The following is a 17,461-nucleotide window of genomic DNA, read 5'->3' as shown; positions in this document are numbered from 1 at the left end:
GTAATGTTCTGCTGGAAACGTTCTAGTGTTCTGCCTGTATTGCACCCACACTATACACCCACCCATCACTGGCGTCACCAGTCAGGTGACCCTGCAAATAAAAGGCGATGGGCTGTGCCCTGAGTCAGTTGTCCAGTACCCTACTATGGTGCCTGTGTGCATTATTTAAAAGTATGTGGGCCTCGCACCCACAACTTTACATGCACAATAACTTGACCTTTGTCCCAAAAACCTGAACATGTATTTAAGTTTATGGAAAGCGTCACGACACCGGGCCTTCCCCTGAAAACCGAGACTGTCCGGGGAAATCCAGGATGTCTGGTTGCCCTAATAAATGTGAAAGCAACGAGAGAAAGTGGCAACAGAAAGAATTGGGGAGCCGAGAGAAATGGGATGAACTAGAGGGGAGGGAGAGAGATAACAAGCTATCTTTCCCAGTGAACAATACTGGCCATTTATTCACGTTTTAAGATTCTGCAAAGAAGGTCCAGACATGATACTTAAAAAGAACTTTATGTAAAATCGCCTGTATTTGTTTTTAACATGGCCTTTGTTAACTTTATCACTAAAACATATTTTAAAGTGTTATCGTCTTATATTTACTATTTTAATGATGTGCTGACAAGGGGGAAAATAACGACTTTGGGTGATTTTCCTGATTTATGTATCAGCTGGGATATTAAAATACCAGCCAGGTAGTGAGTGGCTGGCTTTGTACTCTACCATTCCTATGTGACTCTTAGAGTATATCCATTCGTATTCCTTCCTTATGTATATAGAGATAACTCTAATCACTAGTACATGCAGTAGACCTTTGTACTCTACCATTCCTATGTGACTCTTAGAGTATATCTCTTCATTGAGTAACTTTACTATTTGTACATTTGCAATTTTTCTTTCTGTTTGTATCTCTTCCTTGTGTGACTTTACATCTTGTACAATTGCAATTTTTTCTGTTTGTGCTTTTTATGTAACGCATGTAGTCCTAAATCCTTATGTTTTGCAACTGGTTCTTAGGTAAAGCGCTCTGACACCTTCGGGTAAAGTTCGCGCTATATAAAATCTCATAAAATAAAATAAAAATAAATAAAAAAATCCTAACTAAAAGAGGAATACATATGAAGCAGATAGCAAGATGGAGGTTCTCGTCTCATTAATTCTCTAGTTTGCCCACGAGTGTTTAGACACTTGAAATTGCATCGCATTGAAGTCGTAGTAAAAGAAGAGCAAACGTGCAATCACTGTGTAGAAAGATATTGTGGTTGTTGGGCTCCGAATGCCACCAATCACACACGGATCCCGCTTGTTGCTAGGAGGCCCCGCCTCCCTTACCAATGCCTCAGTGGTTCTGGCTGGTCCCCCATTGTGTTCTTGACAGTAAAACAATGCATTCCCTGGCAGAGCCTCGCGCCAAAAGACTGGTTGCCCTGGAACTTCGTTTCGTAGTTTTATTTGGGTCGTTAATGCCAACTAGTCGCTTAGAGCACTAGCTCACCACAACACGGCGGCCATGCTGCTCGGGTCAATAGGAGTGCATGCAAAGCAATACTGCTTAAGGGTTGCATAAAAACATCCGGGACCAGAACAAACAGAACAATAGCACACTTCCCCTAGAAAAGCTTGTGATTTCATATCGCGTGACAGGGGATTCATGAGAAAGAATCGTGCAAATATTTGACTATATATATATATATATATATATATATATATATATATATATATATATATATATATATATATATATATATATATATATATATATATATATATATATATATAGCAAACACATCCAACTGCCACAGAAACTCCATGGAAAGCAGGCACGGACACGAAGTAGCTTTGGATTCGGCATTTATTTCATAATGCAGGACGCCCTCAATCACGAGCACAGAATGAGACGCGTTTCAGCCTTCAGGAGGCCTTTGTCAATCTATATATATAAAAATGAGTTAAAACCGAATATAATAAAACACGTTTCTATGGTCTACTGAGTGAACTCTAAGATTACAAGAAGCCTGGGTCTAGGAATATGTTTACTGTAAGTAATTCGCAAAACTAAACTATATGTCTATATTCTGTGTAAGATTAGGGGTGTGGTATTTGCACTAACAAATGTATTCCAATACATTTTATAATAAGGGCTCGTGCATGCCAAAAACGTAATTGCCTTTTGGTCACCCTGCATTTATATAACCCACCCCTTTTGAAGGATTGACAAAGATGGAGGTAATAGAAGATGGGAACTTGCAGCGTGTAGGTTGTTCAACAAGTGCTCAACCCACTGAGCTGTCTTATCATGGCAGGGGCTGAGAAGTAACTTTGTGTTTGGAACAATTCCAAAAACAGCATGTGCGTCAGTGGACTGTGTGAAGAAACCACATTCATTTTCATAGATAAAACGCTGGTTGGGGGGGGGCTCCATGATGCATGGAAAACTGGGAGAACTGTGCAATGCGCCTCACATCAATCTACAGTAAAAACGAATCTCATAGTCTGGCAGAGAAGGGCGAAGGAAGGAAGGGAGAACTTGGTGCAGGGACTGTAGAAGGGAAGAAGAGAAATGAAGAGGAAGAGAGGATCAGCAGTTTCGCAAGGATTCCATGGGCCACGGTGCAAGACAGGAAAATGATCATTTGACTGAAGTGGGTGTACTAAATAGAGCAATTATCAGGGTTCAGTGGGTCTCTCAGGGCTCTGGGCCAGGTGCCACTCCACCTGCTGCACCAATGACATCAAAGACACACATTTGATGGACGGAATGCAGAACAAATCAAAACATTCACCCCCAGCCATGAGACCTCGGTTAAATCCATCATTCTTTTTCTCACCATTACACCCCAGTTTCAGTGCTCCGTCCATCATCTCCTTGTGTTTGCTTTGCAAGAATGATATCTACATCCTTGGAGAGGATTCTCACACGGTATATCCTCCATTCTGATCTCCACCGGCTCCTGGCCAAAGATGTTTGCCAAGTAGTCACCAATGAGCAAAAGAACCATCGGTTAAGTGAAGGGCACCTGGTACCTTCATTGGGGGATGGATGGATTTTGTAAACTTTACATTACTTTAACAACCCTTTTAATTATGAAACACACTTTTTCTTGAAGCGACATTTTTCATATTTAATGAAGCAATGATCAAGTTTTAACATAGAAGGCAATGGAAAAGCAGCATGTTCACACCTAGTTTTTCTTTACAACTATTTTTCCTTAATTTACTGGACTCGAAAAATTGCAGAGATTTACAATACAGACCTATTATTTCCTACATCTGTGGTTTAATTACGAGGCTATCTGTCTGCTCAGGAGCTACAACAGACTGTGCACTTTTGAAAACATCAGAAGTTCTTTAAGGAAAGATTCTAATATCTCACCTTTGATTTCTTTTTTTTAGAAAGTAAAAATGTAACGTGTGATGTGGCAGCTGTTTCCCAAAAAGTAGAGCTAGATGCTGCTTGAGGGTTACATCACTGTTGACCTTTTTAGGTCTCGCTTGTGACTGCACATACGCTGTCGCTTGTGAAAATCTGCTGTATCATTTAAAAAAAAAAAAAAATTTATCCACCCATTTCTTACCATTGGTTGGCTTCATTGTGACTCTTATTTTCTTCCTTTTCATTTGTGGCTGCATGTCAGCGTGTGTCAGCTTCACTTGGGCTTCACTTTGTCTCCATGTGTTTGTTTCCTTCCCCGAATCATGGACCAATGCTCATTGATTTCGTGATTAGTATTCTTCCGTGCTACTTGTGCTCGGATTGTGGCACCTTTTTTTTGCTTTTGCTTGCAAGAACATTTGAAACTATCAAAGATGAAACTTGTGCTTTTCTGTATTTCGAAGAGCTGCATGCAAGCAATAATAACACTTTGTTGCATATCACCAATTTCCAAAACATAAATTTTGGCCACCTGTCACTTTAGTTGATGAAGCTGTTAACATACTCCCTTCATTTAAGACGGTTCCAATACAGTATGTATTTTCCTGAATTCACATTTCCCTAAGCGTCAAATGTACTTATTTGTTGATTACCTCTTTGTAATTTAGAGGATTTTGCATGAATCATCAAATATGCATGTATTTAAAAGGTTTATGTTTCACCCTTACCACCCATTATCCCTACCCACCCCTGAGCCCCAAAATCACCCTTCCCTTCCTTTACCTCTACCCACCTCGGATCCCTAAAATCACCATGATCTCTCTTTACATCTGCCACCCTCTGCCCACCCCTGAAACCTAAAAGCACCCTTACCTCTCCTAAACTTTACTTACCCCTGATCCCTAACATCACCTTTACCTTCTTTTGCCTTTACTTACCTCGGAACAATAAAATCACCCTTACCCCCCTTACATCTACTCAGTCAATTCAGCCTTACCTACCTGCAACTCTGTCAACCCCTAAAGACTAAGGGGCCGATTATGATGGCGGACGGACCTAAGTCCGTCCGCCACCATAGAGTAGGAGGGACCGTCCGCAGGGGCAGCGGCGGTCCCTCCGTGCAAATTAGGATGTGACCCCCACCCTGGCGGTCACATCCTGTATTTTTAACATTGCGACGGGTGCTGCTTGAAGCAGCACCCGCCGCACACCCGCCGCAATGTTAAAAATGTAAGTTGTGCATTTGCATGCACAAAGCGGCAGGCACCGCGCGGTGCCTGCTGCTTTGTTCACGCAAATGCAGGGGGGTACCATAGGTACCCCCCATGTGCATCCCCCACCCCCCCTTCACCCAGGGGGGCCCGCAACGGGCCCCCGAAGTGAAGGTCCATATGCTTTTCCACAGCGGAAAAGCCGCCGTGGAAAAGCATACTTTCTACACCATCATAATATGGCTGGCGGTGTCTGATAGACACCGCCAGCCATGTTAAAGCTTTTCCGCCGCGGTCGGAAGGCGACCGCGGCGGAAAAGCTGCGGACAAATTTCTAGACCCACCGCCATCCTAATGTGGCGGTGGGTCTTCTGAGGCTCCGCAGAGGATTTTCCGCATCCTCGCCGGCCCGGAGGATGCGGAAATTCCTCCATCATAATCGGCCCCATAATACATTCTTACCTCCCTTTACCTACCCATCTGTGAGTCCTGCACTGCTGTACAACATGGCTAACAGACACTGACAACGTCAATAACTCTTGCATAGTCAAAACCGATTGTCTTTGCCAGTGCTTGTTGTCTAGTGTATTCACTTCTGTTGAAATGCATTTTGGTCCTGCATGTTCTGTATCCCACTTCTCATCTTGCCATGTTCTCAGAGATAGCATAAACAGCTATGCATCACTCTCTTTTCTTATGCATTTAATTTCTCGTGACCCAGCCTGATAAACATCTCCTATCCAGAAAAGCTCGAGCCCTTACTTTAGCAAATGTATTTTCCAGAAAAGCTCGAGCCCTTACTTTAGCAAATGTATTTTCATTTTCTGTATTCTTTATTTGAGCGTGCCACATAATATAGCTCTTCAGTAGTAGAGGGCAGTGAACCAGATGTTAGTGACACACATTGCCTGCCTCCAGCTTTTCGCCACCCACCTCCACTTCTCCTAGTTTCGCTTCTCACTTTTCTTCTTGATATCTAATCATAGCATGAATAAAGGTTGGCTATTTGTTTCTTCATGGCGTTGTATGATACTATATCGAGGCTGTTTGTATGTATCTAGCTTCAATAATTCTACATCCACAACATTGACTTACTTCTATATTTTAGTGTAGGTATTTATTTACTATTCTTAACCCCACCCCTCCTTCTAATGATAGGTAAGTATGGGTGGAATTAACAATAGTAAATATAAATTGACCTGACATCCAATGCAATATATTGACCCACCACCCTTCATGTGATTCCTCTATGTGCATTAGTGCCTGCGCATTTTCATATTCAGTTGATGGTTCAAACGCTGCCAAGAAAAGGATGCTTTCCAGACCTAAGTCTCATAAAGTATTTGTTTACTTTTTATAATTGAGGTAGTTATATAGCACGCACTCAGCCCAGAGGGGCAATGAAGAGCTTTTCTTACAACAATGAATACTTTCTGACATATCCTGGTTACAGAAGTACAAGTGGGCATTCACATGAGATGAGAAGAGGTAACATGAGTAAAAGGAAGCACAAAAGTATTAACAAAAGCAAGAGATAGCTGGAGGGGAGAGCATTCCAGGAATGGAAGTAGTCAGGGGTGGGACAAGAGGAAGGAGTGTTTTGAGTTTTTAAATGAATTTCAAGAGCGAGGCGACCAGTCTCAGATCGAGGGAGGTGAAATCCACAGCTTGAAGCAGCACCCGCCGCAATGTTAAAAATGTAAGTTGTGCATTTGCATGCACAAAGCGGCAGGCACCGCGCGGTGCCTGCTGCTTTGTTCACGCAAATGCAGGGGGGTACCATAGGTACCCCCCATGTGCATCCCCCACCCCCCCTTCACCCAGGGGGGCCCGCAACGGGCCCCCGAAGTGAAGGTCCATATGCTTTTCCACAGCGGAAAAGCCGCCGTGGAAAAGCATACTTTCTACACCATCATAATATGGCTGGCGGTGTCTGATAGACACCGCCAGCCATGTTAAAGCTTTTCCGCCGCGGTCGGAAGGCGACCGCGGCGGAAAAGCTGCGGACAAATTTCTAGACCCACCGCCATCCTAATGTGGCGGTGGGTCTTCTGAGGCTCCGCAGAGGATTTTCCGCATCCTCGCCGGCCCGGAGGATGCGGAAATTCCTCCATCATAATCGGCCCCATAATACATTCTTACCTCCCTTTACCTACCCATCTGTGAGTCCTGCACTGCTGTACAACATGGCTAACAGACACTGACAACGTCAATAACTCTTGCATAGTCAAAACCGATTGTCTTTGCCAGTGCTTGTTGTCTAGTGTATTCACTTCTGTTGAAATGCATTTTGGTCCTGCATGTTCTGTATCCCACTTCTCATCTTGCCATGTTCTCAGAGATAGCATAAACAGCTATGCATCACTCTCTTTTCTTATGCATTTAATTTCTCGTGACCCAGCCTGATAAACATCTCCTATCCAGAAAAGCTCGAGCCCTTACTTTAGCAAATGTATTTTCATTTTCTGTATTCTTTATTTGAGCGTGCCACATAATATAGCTCTTCAGTAGTAGAGGGCAGTGAACCAGATGTTAGTGACACACATTGCCTGCCTCCAGCTTTTCGCCACCCACCTCCACTTCTCCTAGTTTCGCTTCTCACTTTTCTTCTTGATATCTAATCATAGCATGAATAAAGGTTGGCTATTTGTTTCTTCATGGCGTTGTATGATACTATATCGAGGCTGTTTGTATGTATCTAGCTTCAATAATTCTACATCCACAACATTGACTTACTTCTATATTTTAGTGTAGGTATTTATTTACTATTCTTAACCCCACCCCTCCTTCTAATGATAGGTAAGTATGGGTGGAATTAACAATAGTAAATATAAATTGACCTGACATCCAATGCAATATATTGACCCACCACCCTTCATGTGATTCCTCTATGTGCATTAGTGCCTGCGCATTTTCATATTCAGTTGATGGTTCAAACGCTGCCAAGAAAAGGATGCTTTCCAGACCTAAGTCTCATAAAGTATTTGTTTACTTTTTATAATTGAGGTAGTTATATAGCACGCACTCAGCCCAGAGGGGCAATGAAGAGCTTTTCTTACAACAATGAATACTTTCTGACATATCCTGGTTACAGAAGTACAAGTGGGCATTCACATGAGATGAGAAGAGGTAACATGAGTAAAAGGAAGCACAAAAGTATTAACAAAAGCAAGAGATAGCTGGAGGGGAGAGCATTCCAGGAATGGAAGTAGTCAGGGGTGGGACAAGAGGAAGGAGTGTTTTGAGTTTTTAAATGAATTTCAAGAGCGAGGCGACCAGTCTCAGATCGAGGGAGGTGAAATCCACAGGTTGGGTGCATGGGTAAAGAAGGCAAGGCTTATTGTTTCTCTGCTTGACTCTGGGATCTCCAATTTCCACAGCTTCATGGTTTTAGTGAGAATGAGCAGCTACAGAAGAAGGGTCTTTCAGCTCAGTAGTATGGTTTTCGGTTGTGGATGGCCTTAGAAATGATGCCTAGAGATTTGAACTTGAAGTGAGCTGAAAGGAGGAGCTGATGAAGGTCTTGAATGGCCTTATGTGGTCAAATTAGTTTTGAATGTGATGAGACACACCATCAGAGTAAAATGGTGGATTTTGTGAGTCTAGTGGGCTGGACGTTCAAACACCAATGTATAAAAGGACACATGCTTGCACTGTGGAGTGGAAGATGTGAATGTATAGGAAATGGTTGATCCAACACACACTGGACAGTTATGTGATATAAGGCTGGTTGGGGTTTATTCTTTCCATGCGGCTTGTATGAGAGACAAGGATTCATGTGGAACTTAGAGCTGGTATTGAGAGTGAAATAGTCAAGGCACATTTTGTGATGCTAGGCTGCAAGTTGGAGGCGGTGCTTGCCACCACTGATGTGAAGTAACTCTATTTTGGTGGGGCTTAGTTTGAGATAAATTGAGACAGCGATACATTCATGATGTTCAAGAAATATTTTAAATGCTGTCAACAATATCTTGAGGTGTAACTATGTTGCACGCCTATTGGTGTAAGTCAATGGCTTGTCCACTGGTAGGAACCACAGAAGTGTCATGCAGAGATGGAAAATCATTATTGCAAGAGCAATACCTTGCAGGTCAAATATTTGATAGGTTGTGGTGAGATTTGATGAACCCATAATAGCAAATTGTGTATTTACAAAAAAAGAATTAATCCCATTGAGGATAGCTTGGGTAATACTGTTTCGATAGAGAGGACGTTGAGGAGGACATGGTGGTCAAACGGATTGAAGACTTTTCAAGAAGGACTAGGAGCGATGTCTGGGTGGCGGCATGGACACTTATTGACAAACTTGAGACAGCTGATGAGGCCTGTTGTGGTTGCCTGCCCAGCAGCTACTGTTATGGCTTTCCTGTGACAGATGGATTTCAGTTCCTTGTTTCACAGAGGTGATAGAGGGTGTTAGTTTGTCCACCAGGTACCTTGTAATGGAAATTTTAGAGCTGGTTCATTGTGCTTTTGAGCTGTCTGTTAATGAGAAAATGTAACAGGGTTTTTGTTTTAGCTTTCCTATTAGACCCTTGCTGATGTTGCAGTCTTGTATGTTGGGTTTCGGGTTGACTTTCTTAGTCTGGATAAATGAGTGCCAATGTGTGTCTGAGAGTGGAGTTGATGCTGTCAAACAATGTCCATGCCTAGTGAAGGCTTGGGAAATGAGCAATTAGGACTTTATGAAATTGGTGGGGAGAAAATTTGTGAAAAATCTTAGGGTGATCTTGGAGGGCTTGGGTTGACTTTTGCAACAGTGTAAGGAGAGGTGATTTATCCTGTATATGGATAAAAGTGTTTGGCAGGAAAGAGAGACTGGTGCTGAGGTTCTTACAAAGGTTATGGATTAGGGCGGTTGCTTGGGAGATGAGATTGAGTAAGAAATCTCAAATATTTTATGTGTGAGGCACTTAAGAGTTTGAACGCTGCAAGGTATATGTTATTGATGTCGAAAATAGTCCTGAGTTGGGAAAAGTATTCAAAGGAATTCTTGTAACAGCCTTGGGTCGAATGATGAGGTGGAAAGTTGTGTGGAGGGCTGGTGAAAGAGAGAAACATATAAATGCAGGTGGAATGTGACTAGAGCTTTGATGGTAGTGGTGGTTTTATGTATGACCATCGCACATATGTAAGTGAGGCTGGTAGGTGCTTTTGAAGCCACTTGGGAGGATTTAGTATCAGATAAATGTATTTCTTAATCTATTCAACCCAGAAAGCAAAGCAATATGCACGCTGCTTATACATTTCCCAAAAATTTAGATTTTCTTTTGCGCATTTATGTGTGAACAAGTGTATATTATTTTTAAGCTGCTGTTTCATGACGAGTATTTTATTTCAAACACATTTCTCGCTCAGCATTGCCTTTTCCCACAAGGTGCCCATCTCTGATAATAGATTAAGCAGAATCTGTGACTGAAATAGAGTTTGCTTCTGACTTCACTCTGAGAAGAATTGTGTTTGCTGCTTAAGAAGGGCCTGTAATCCAATGTCTTACACAATTTCTGTAGAAAAGCTGTTCTTTTATTATAATTTAATTAATATAATCAGTGAAGGGAGACAGGACCACTGACTTAAGGTAGTGGTGCATCTTAGATTGTGGTTCTTTAGACATAAAATGTTGTGATTTCAGTTAACATATGCTTATCCCTATACATTGATATACTATTAAAGATATCTACCCAGGGGTTTATTGAAAACCTTTTGAAAAATAGATGGGGCCATCACTGGTTTAATTGGTTTAAAACGTGCCTCATTTTGTTTGTCCTCTAATTTCACTTTAAAGATCTCCCATTCCCCTGCATGTCCATATCATCAAGCACTTACACTGGTACTCTTCTTAGCAAACTGTTGGGTAGTGAAATATGTGATTTCAAACAGAATTCACTAGCATGATATGTTTCCTAACAGGTACACTGACATGCTCCCCTTTCTCTTTACAGTAGAAGGATGAAGGCCCGTGCACCCCCGCCACCTGTCCCGCCTGCTTCCCGCAAGAGCCAAGAGGAACGGAAATCAAGCATAGATGCCAGGATGGCAGGAGACCAGACTCCCGAGGAAGTGAAAGAGAATATGCTGAATAGGAAGGTGCAGGTGACAGTAACTTTGCCATCTGGTACTGAAAATACAGCGACTGTAGAAGGGAGGTAGGTGAAATGACAAGACTCTTGGTATGCTCGGGTCATTAGTGTTCATATTGCATTGTATTGTAATTGCCTTTATATAGCGCTAACAACCCATGACAAGGCGTCAAAGCTATGTTAATTGTAATTTGCAGTGATTTACACATGTTTAAATATGATTGTTAAGATTTATGGCAACTCCTCAGAAAGAGTATAACACAGCTGCACAATTGTGGACATTTATATTTTCTAGACATTTACAAGAGTTGACAGTAGCGCGAGCAAGGCACTGTAAAAAAGTTAGATTGTAAAAATCTGAATTGCAGTGTGTTGCAGTGTTTAGAAGCAAACAATATTTCATGGGACGCTATGTAAAACATCACCTGCATATTCTCTCCAGACATGTATGGCTGTCAAATCATTAGATACAATCTCTTGTCATGGATTCATGATTTCACCACTCGTTGAAGACATGATTGGTTTACCATGGCTCAGTTAGAGGCAGCCAGTGCCACTTAAGCCACACTGCCTGGTTTCATGTCACTGTACCTTTGCACATAGCCTTCGGGGACAGGTGAGTCAACTAACTGTTTGCTTGCAGCAGGGAGACCTGCTTTGTAAGTGTGCGTGTGCCCTCATTCACACCCTTAGTGATTGGGGGGCGACACATCTGCTTTCTAACTATCTGTTTGGAGGGCATGCGTACGTCGCGATGTGAGTAGTAGTTTACAATAGTCACTATTACTAGTAATAGTGAAGATGCAATAATTAAACAATACGGGGAGCATTCACAAAGGGAAATACACCCATGTATATATACTAATGTACGTAGGCATAATTCTACACCTTGTTGTTATTCAACATTTCCTAGCATAGATTTACACCTAGATGCTGCGCTCAGAGTGAGGACCACCCTACAACAGGATACTTGAGTGTAAAGTTATTACTAGTAAATTTGCCTTTGTATATGGAGGTCTCCACTACCCTGGTGAGGACCCCTCTATGGCAAAAATATGGAAAATCATTCAAGTTTAATATTTTGAAGAAAACAATATTTAAAATACTTTAGTGGAATCCATAAATATAAATTCATTAAGCAAAATTATTTTTAACTTAAAACTAAATGTTATAGCATATTAAATCATGAAATAAATATGTATTGAATAATTCATTAGCTTAAATACATTAATTTAATTTATAAATATTAACTTTTAAACAAGAATCAAAATTAATTCCCACCCTCACTAAAAATGTAATTTCTATTTAATACACAGTAGTTGTTTTAAAAGCTATGTATTTAATTAATTTAGATTGTTTTTACTTTTTTTAAAATAAAAGTTTCATTTATTAAAAAAAAATAACTTTAAGATTAAAGTTTAAAATATTAATCCACTTACATAAAATGTTTCAACAATAAATATATTTATATGTATTTAGTAAAGAGTTCTACTGATTGGATATTAGTCGCTTTGGTCTTTTTTTACTCAGATAAATATTCTCTATGTTTCTAAACTAGTGTGCAGAAATACTTTACACATCGCCTCTTATGTTAAGCCCGGTTGTCTATCTAGGATTATAGCTCTTGCTTGGACAGGGTGTATACTCTGCAAACAAGAAACCTCAATATCTAACCAAGGTGGTGCTCCATTGAACCTAATATTTATTCAAACTCATAGTGACAAGAAGTTAAACATGTTTTTTATTGCACCAGTCTCTTAGCCTGTTAAATATAACTGTTTTTTTAAAGACTGGGACAATAATAGAGCTGGACCAAGTTAGAGGCAGGTCTGTTAAGACAAGGTAATTAAATACATTGGTAAGCAGAGGATCCCAACGATCCACTCTACACTTAAACATATGAATGGACATTCCTTCCGGCCCAGGGGCTTTGAGAGCTGAGCTTTTATTAAGAGCAATAATCAGCTCATCCACAGAAAAGTGGCATCTGTTGATACAGTTATTTGTGTGTAGTATATTATCAGGGTAGAACCAGCAAGAGTTCTACAGTATATGTTGTTAAAATATAGTGCCCACTGGTCTCTGGAAATATGGCTGCTCAATAGGGATAGTGTAGATTTTAGAATTCAGATGAACTCTTAAGCGAAGCTGCTTTATTCAGGCACTCGCTGTTAACCTTTTGGATTTCGTGCTTCCTTTTCCTCAGAGCCTCTTGATAGAGTGCCCTCGACTGGGTTACTACAATTGAAGTTCTAAGAGAAGAAAACAGGGTTCTCCTCAGAGTCCTATTCACAAAAGAGGAAGCACTATAAAACCAGGGAGTGGGTCTGGAAATCGATCTTGCAGCCAGCTTGAGAGTCATGTATTAAGTTGCTTAGGACTTTAAACTGATTACATACATTCTCCCCCACAGATATATCAGATAAACATATTAAAAAGATATTTGTATTTGATTAAACAATCCAACAATTTGATAGAGTTGTATTTGCCAGACTAACCGAATTCCATTGTTTCTGGGCAGAGGTTGCTCTACGGCTCGCATCGGACCTCTAACTATTTCTATTGGGAGAGTAAGCTTTGCAGTTAAAGGGTGGTGGCCTGTATACTGGAGTGCAATGTATCACATTTAACTGGGCATTGAATCAACCTACAGGTTACAAACACATAATCAATTGTTGATTCACAGCCTCTACCGTGAAATGTTGGAACACGGGGTTCCTTGTCATACACTGAATCGTGAATATTAACAAAGTAACGGGCTAGAAGATAGTGTCCTAATTCTACACCTCTACTATCAGAAATATATATCACAGAGCACCTGTACTAATGGGGCAGACAAAAACTACTACTAAAAGTTAGACAGGCAAGTTTAACATTAAAACACTGCAAATACTAATATTATATTCAGACTGCTGAGAATTGAATTCAGACAAACGTTTTTCAACAATACTAAATAATGATCGAAGTTTCCTATTATTGGAACTCGATGAATCATTGTTGTAAAAATTTACAATAAAAAACTTAAAGTGATGTGATCCCACCAACTCCAACACTTGATTGCTGAACAGTTTCAATCCAGGGAGGCTATTTTAGCTTTGACTCATAATTCAACCCAAATTGAAAGATCCCCTTTAGAGCGGCCCAATGAAGAAGGAGTAGCAGGTATGGAATCCCAAGTGAGGACAGGGCCCAAGGCTCTTGGAAAATGACAAAGTCAAACTGCTCGATCATGACCACCACACAGTCTTTCAGTACCAGCTTACTATAGATCCCTGCAATATTCATGACAAAAAGTTATAATCGTTAAAGTGAACCTTAGATGTTGTGTTCATAATATTCCCCTGTACAACTGGGGCCGGAGCACACGCAACTGAAAGGGAATTATTTTTGGATGTATTAACTAAGACATCATTACTAGCCAAAATACAAAAGTCCCCCAAACTAGTAGTCTCCATGGATCAAGAATTTTGATCAACCCATCTAATCTATGCATTGGGCTACTTCCAGGATTATCTGTGAGTCAATCACAGTAAGCCATACCCCCTAAGGCTGCATATCTATTGTTAAGAGGCAGGCCAGCAAGTCCCGGACTGGAATATACCATGTTTGATCTTGAATTAGGGACAAGAGCTGGGCCGGGAATGTATGGCAACAAAACCGAAGGGGGTTTATAAAAATATCCCAATGGAAGAGGGAGTATTTGATAGTGACCAGAAAGGGAAATGCTGGAATAGGCTAAGAAGCTGCTTACCGGTTCTGGGGCCCTAAAGTTAATAACTACACATTCACCCAACAGTAATTTCAGATTTGGCCCAAACCAGTCAGCGCTTTGAGCCATAAGTATTTAAGAAGATAGCGGGAGATTAAGACCCATATGTTTACTTAACCAATGTAGTACCTTGAGTATCAACTGATCATTTGATTCCTCTTGCACCACTTTGAGCCTAGGCACCTTGGCCAGAATTAGGACAAAAGGGACAGGCTGAGGGGGCAGATTAAGAGAAGCCATCCTCTGGGCATGTCTCTTGCTCTGTGACACTTTCTGGGGGGGGGGGGGCAACAACCTATTCGATTGTGGAGCAGGGAGCAGATTGGTTTGACAAGATTGATTGAATGGAGGTAGGACAAGGGGATCTAGAGGCAGCGGGCAGAGGCTGATAAACTGGGACTGGTGAGTTAAGGTTAGTATTTACTGTTGCCCAAAGACCAATAGGGGCTTCAATAGATACATATTCAGAGATTATTGTGGCAGAGATAATTGCACGAGGATCAATAACGGGCTCACGAGATTCCTTACATTAAGCCAATTTGGCCAGACTTGATTCGAGTGAGCCTAAGCGATCTGACAATGGCTCAAGTTGCAGTCTTAAAATAGACTCAAATCTAGAGCAAAGTTCACCAAGAAGATAAAAGTCAGTTCCATCAGCCACATCATCCCACTTGGAGCTAGCACCTTTGGAACACCCTGCCTCTTTCCTCTTAGTAGCACCATCTTTTGTCTCTTTAACAGGGGGTTCATTAGATAGAGAAGTGTCATTACTATCTGCATGGACGCTGTCCATTTTCTCCAACTATGCAGTCGGACAAGCACCACCAATATTAGAAGAGACAGTAAATCCAGAAGCGTCATCGTGTTGAGTATAAACAGGCAGGCCACCTCCTTCAATGGATAGGCTCCCCTCTTGTAGGGCAATTTCTTTTGAGATTTGTGTAAGAAAAATAATTTGTTAACTAAAAGACACCTAGGGAGAAAAAACAAGAAGACAAGACTGACATAGACACTCCAAAAAATAACAATTGTATATTTTAAAGCATGCCAGCAACTGAAAACAAATATTTGTGTTACAATGTTGAACCTTATCAATTTTAGAAATTGGTATCAGATGTCTTTAGCAATTCTCACTGGAGGGTATGAGATGCTTTCCAGACCTAAAGTATTTGCTTTCAGTTAAACAATAGTACTCCCTCCATTTTCTTAACTCCACTTTTTTTGTAGCACAGTAAAGTGTCAAAACTATATAAATCAAGCAATGTTTATTATAAGAATGTTTCCACGTTAATTTGGGCAAAATGGTAAAGTGTTGAGGGGCAGATGCTCTGGCTTAGTTACAGCCTTCAAAAGTATTGTGTCTGTCTTCGGTTTCTTTTCCGCCCAGTTCTGAAACTGACTGGTTTCTGCTTCTGGCAGATTTTCTTAAGCCAGAACTGTGTTCCAGGCTGGCTCCTGCGAGCATTCCAATTTGTGCCTGGTGCTGCACACCGTTTCACATGCATTGGTTCTCACACACTTGGTGTGCGCCCAGGAGATCAGAGAGTTCTCTTCCAATGTCATATGCCTCATCTTGTATATCATCTACTTTCTTTTTTGGTGTCCTGGATGAAAACTGGTGCAGATCAAACACAGCACAGTAGGAACAGTAATCCTGGTTGTCACTTCCAGTGCTTAATTTGAGCTGCTGGTTTCTGGTGCTTGGCAATGGCACTTAATTGTCAACACCGGTACTTATGAGAGTGTGCCATATGGTGGCACTGTTTATCTTATTTAAAAACGAGCACAACAACAGTTATTCATTAATTAAATATGCATAAAAAATGATTAATACCTGTTGGCAAAGCCATTCTAATAGCTTTGGGGGCTTGGAATATTCAAAATGGTCACAACTGTAGGAGTGTGATGGTTAGTAGTTGTGTTGTTACTGTAGTTGGCAGCTCTGAAAGTGGCAATGGGCAGTGCAGGCGGAAGTGACGTACTGATGAGGGCCCTGGCACTTATTCTTTCACAGATTAATTACTGCACTCAGCAGCCCATCAATAAAAACAAAGAAACCCCTGTGAAATGTAACTTCACAAGTTGCTAAGAGATAAATAGATTTTAAACATTTTCTCAGGCTCTGGGTCTGTTATTTCTAAAGGCATGCCCTTTAGAAATAACAGGTATGTCTTTCTGTGTGCCTGTATGTATAAGTACACTCATAAACTCATTTTTTGTAGCCTAACATGCAAACTGCATTATTTGGCATTACGTAATCAATCTTCATTATTTCCTATTGAAATATATATAATTAACTTGAGAATAATGAAAGATTGAGCAAAGAGCTGCAAGATTTCAAATAAATGCCTGACAGGTTACATGGAGCTGTTTGAACCAGGTGCAAAACTAAGTCATCTGCTCTATCAGGTTTGTAACTTGTGACCTGATGATGACACACGGATCTCATTTACAAACGCATCAACCCACTAAGCTCTTATAAAATAGAAATCTGTGATCTACATTTGGAGTTTTTGCTTTGCAGCAGACACACCAATCCTCTGATCTATTTTAAAGTTATTAACATCTGTGACTTTAGAGGACACACAGATCTCTCAAGACAATGCATTAACTAAGAGTTATTTCACCAATAGTATGCCCTGAAGCTTACTGGTCCCACATAATCCCTGTACCCATAACCCCTGGGCTAGCTTGAGATGTATTCTGTGACCACTTAAGTAGCCAAGAGCAGCTTTACTAAAACCTTTTTTCATTGCTACCAGAAGTTTTTTTGAGGCACAGTTTGTAAAAAGAAACAGTCTTCCTGTCACACGTGCCACCCCTGGTGATTCTGCCTCTGATGACTCCATTTGCTTTCCCTTCCACCCTTAATTTATAAACGTCCAAAGTAAATATTTTCCATTTCCAGCACTGTCTCTGGCCCAGACCAACGATGAACTTGTCACCCAAATTATGGACTAACAGTGAACTCTTAGCAGGTGTATACGCTAGTGAAGTCCGGTACTGATCTAGGGTTGCAGGGCAGGGG

At 41.0% G+C, this 17,461-nt stretch overlaps 1 protein-coding gene across 3 annotated transcripts in view; it reads left to right on the top strand.

The window, feature by feature from the left end:
- The window catches only part of COBL (cordon-bleu WH2 repeat protein), a 960,165-nt gene that overhangs the window by 353,421 nt on the left and 589,283 nt on the right, over nt 1–17,461 (top strand). For all 3 annotated transcript variants that reach the window (XM_078688123.1, XM_078688124.1, XM_078688125.1), the window contains one exon: nt 10,527–10,730. In XM_078688123.1, coding sequence (XP_078544249.1) covers nt 10,527–10,730 — 204 coding nt within the window. The remainder of the gene's footprint in view (nt 1–10,526; nt 10,731–17,461) is intronic.

Source organism: Lissotriton helveticus, chromosome 4_1 (genome assembly GCF_964261635.1).
Source record: "Lissotriton helveticus chromosome 4_1, aLisHel1.1, whole genome shotgun sequence".
Lineage (NCBI taxonomy): Eukaryota > Metazoa > Chordata > Amphibia > Caudata > Salamandridae > Lissotriton > Lissotriton helveticus.
The sequence above is the reverse complement of the archived record's forward strand: the minus strand, read 5'-3'. Positions and strand labels throughout refer to the sequence as shown.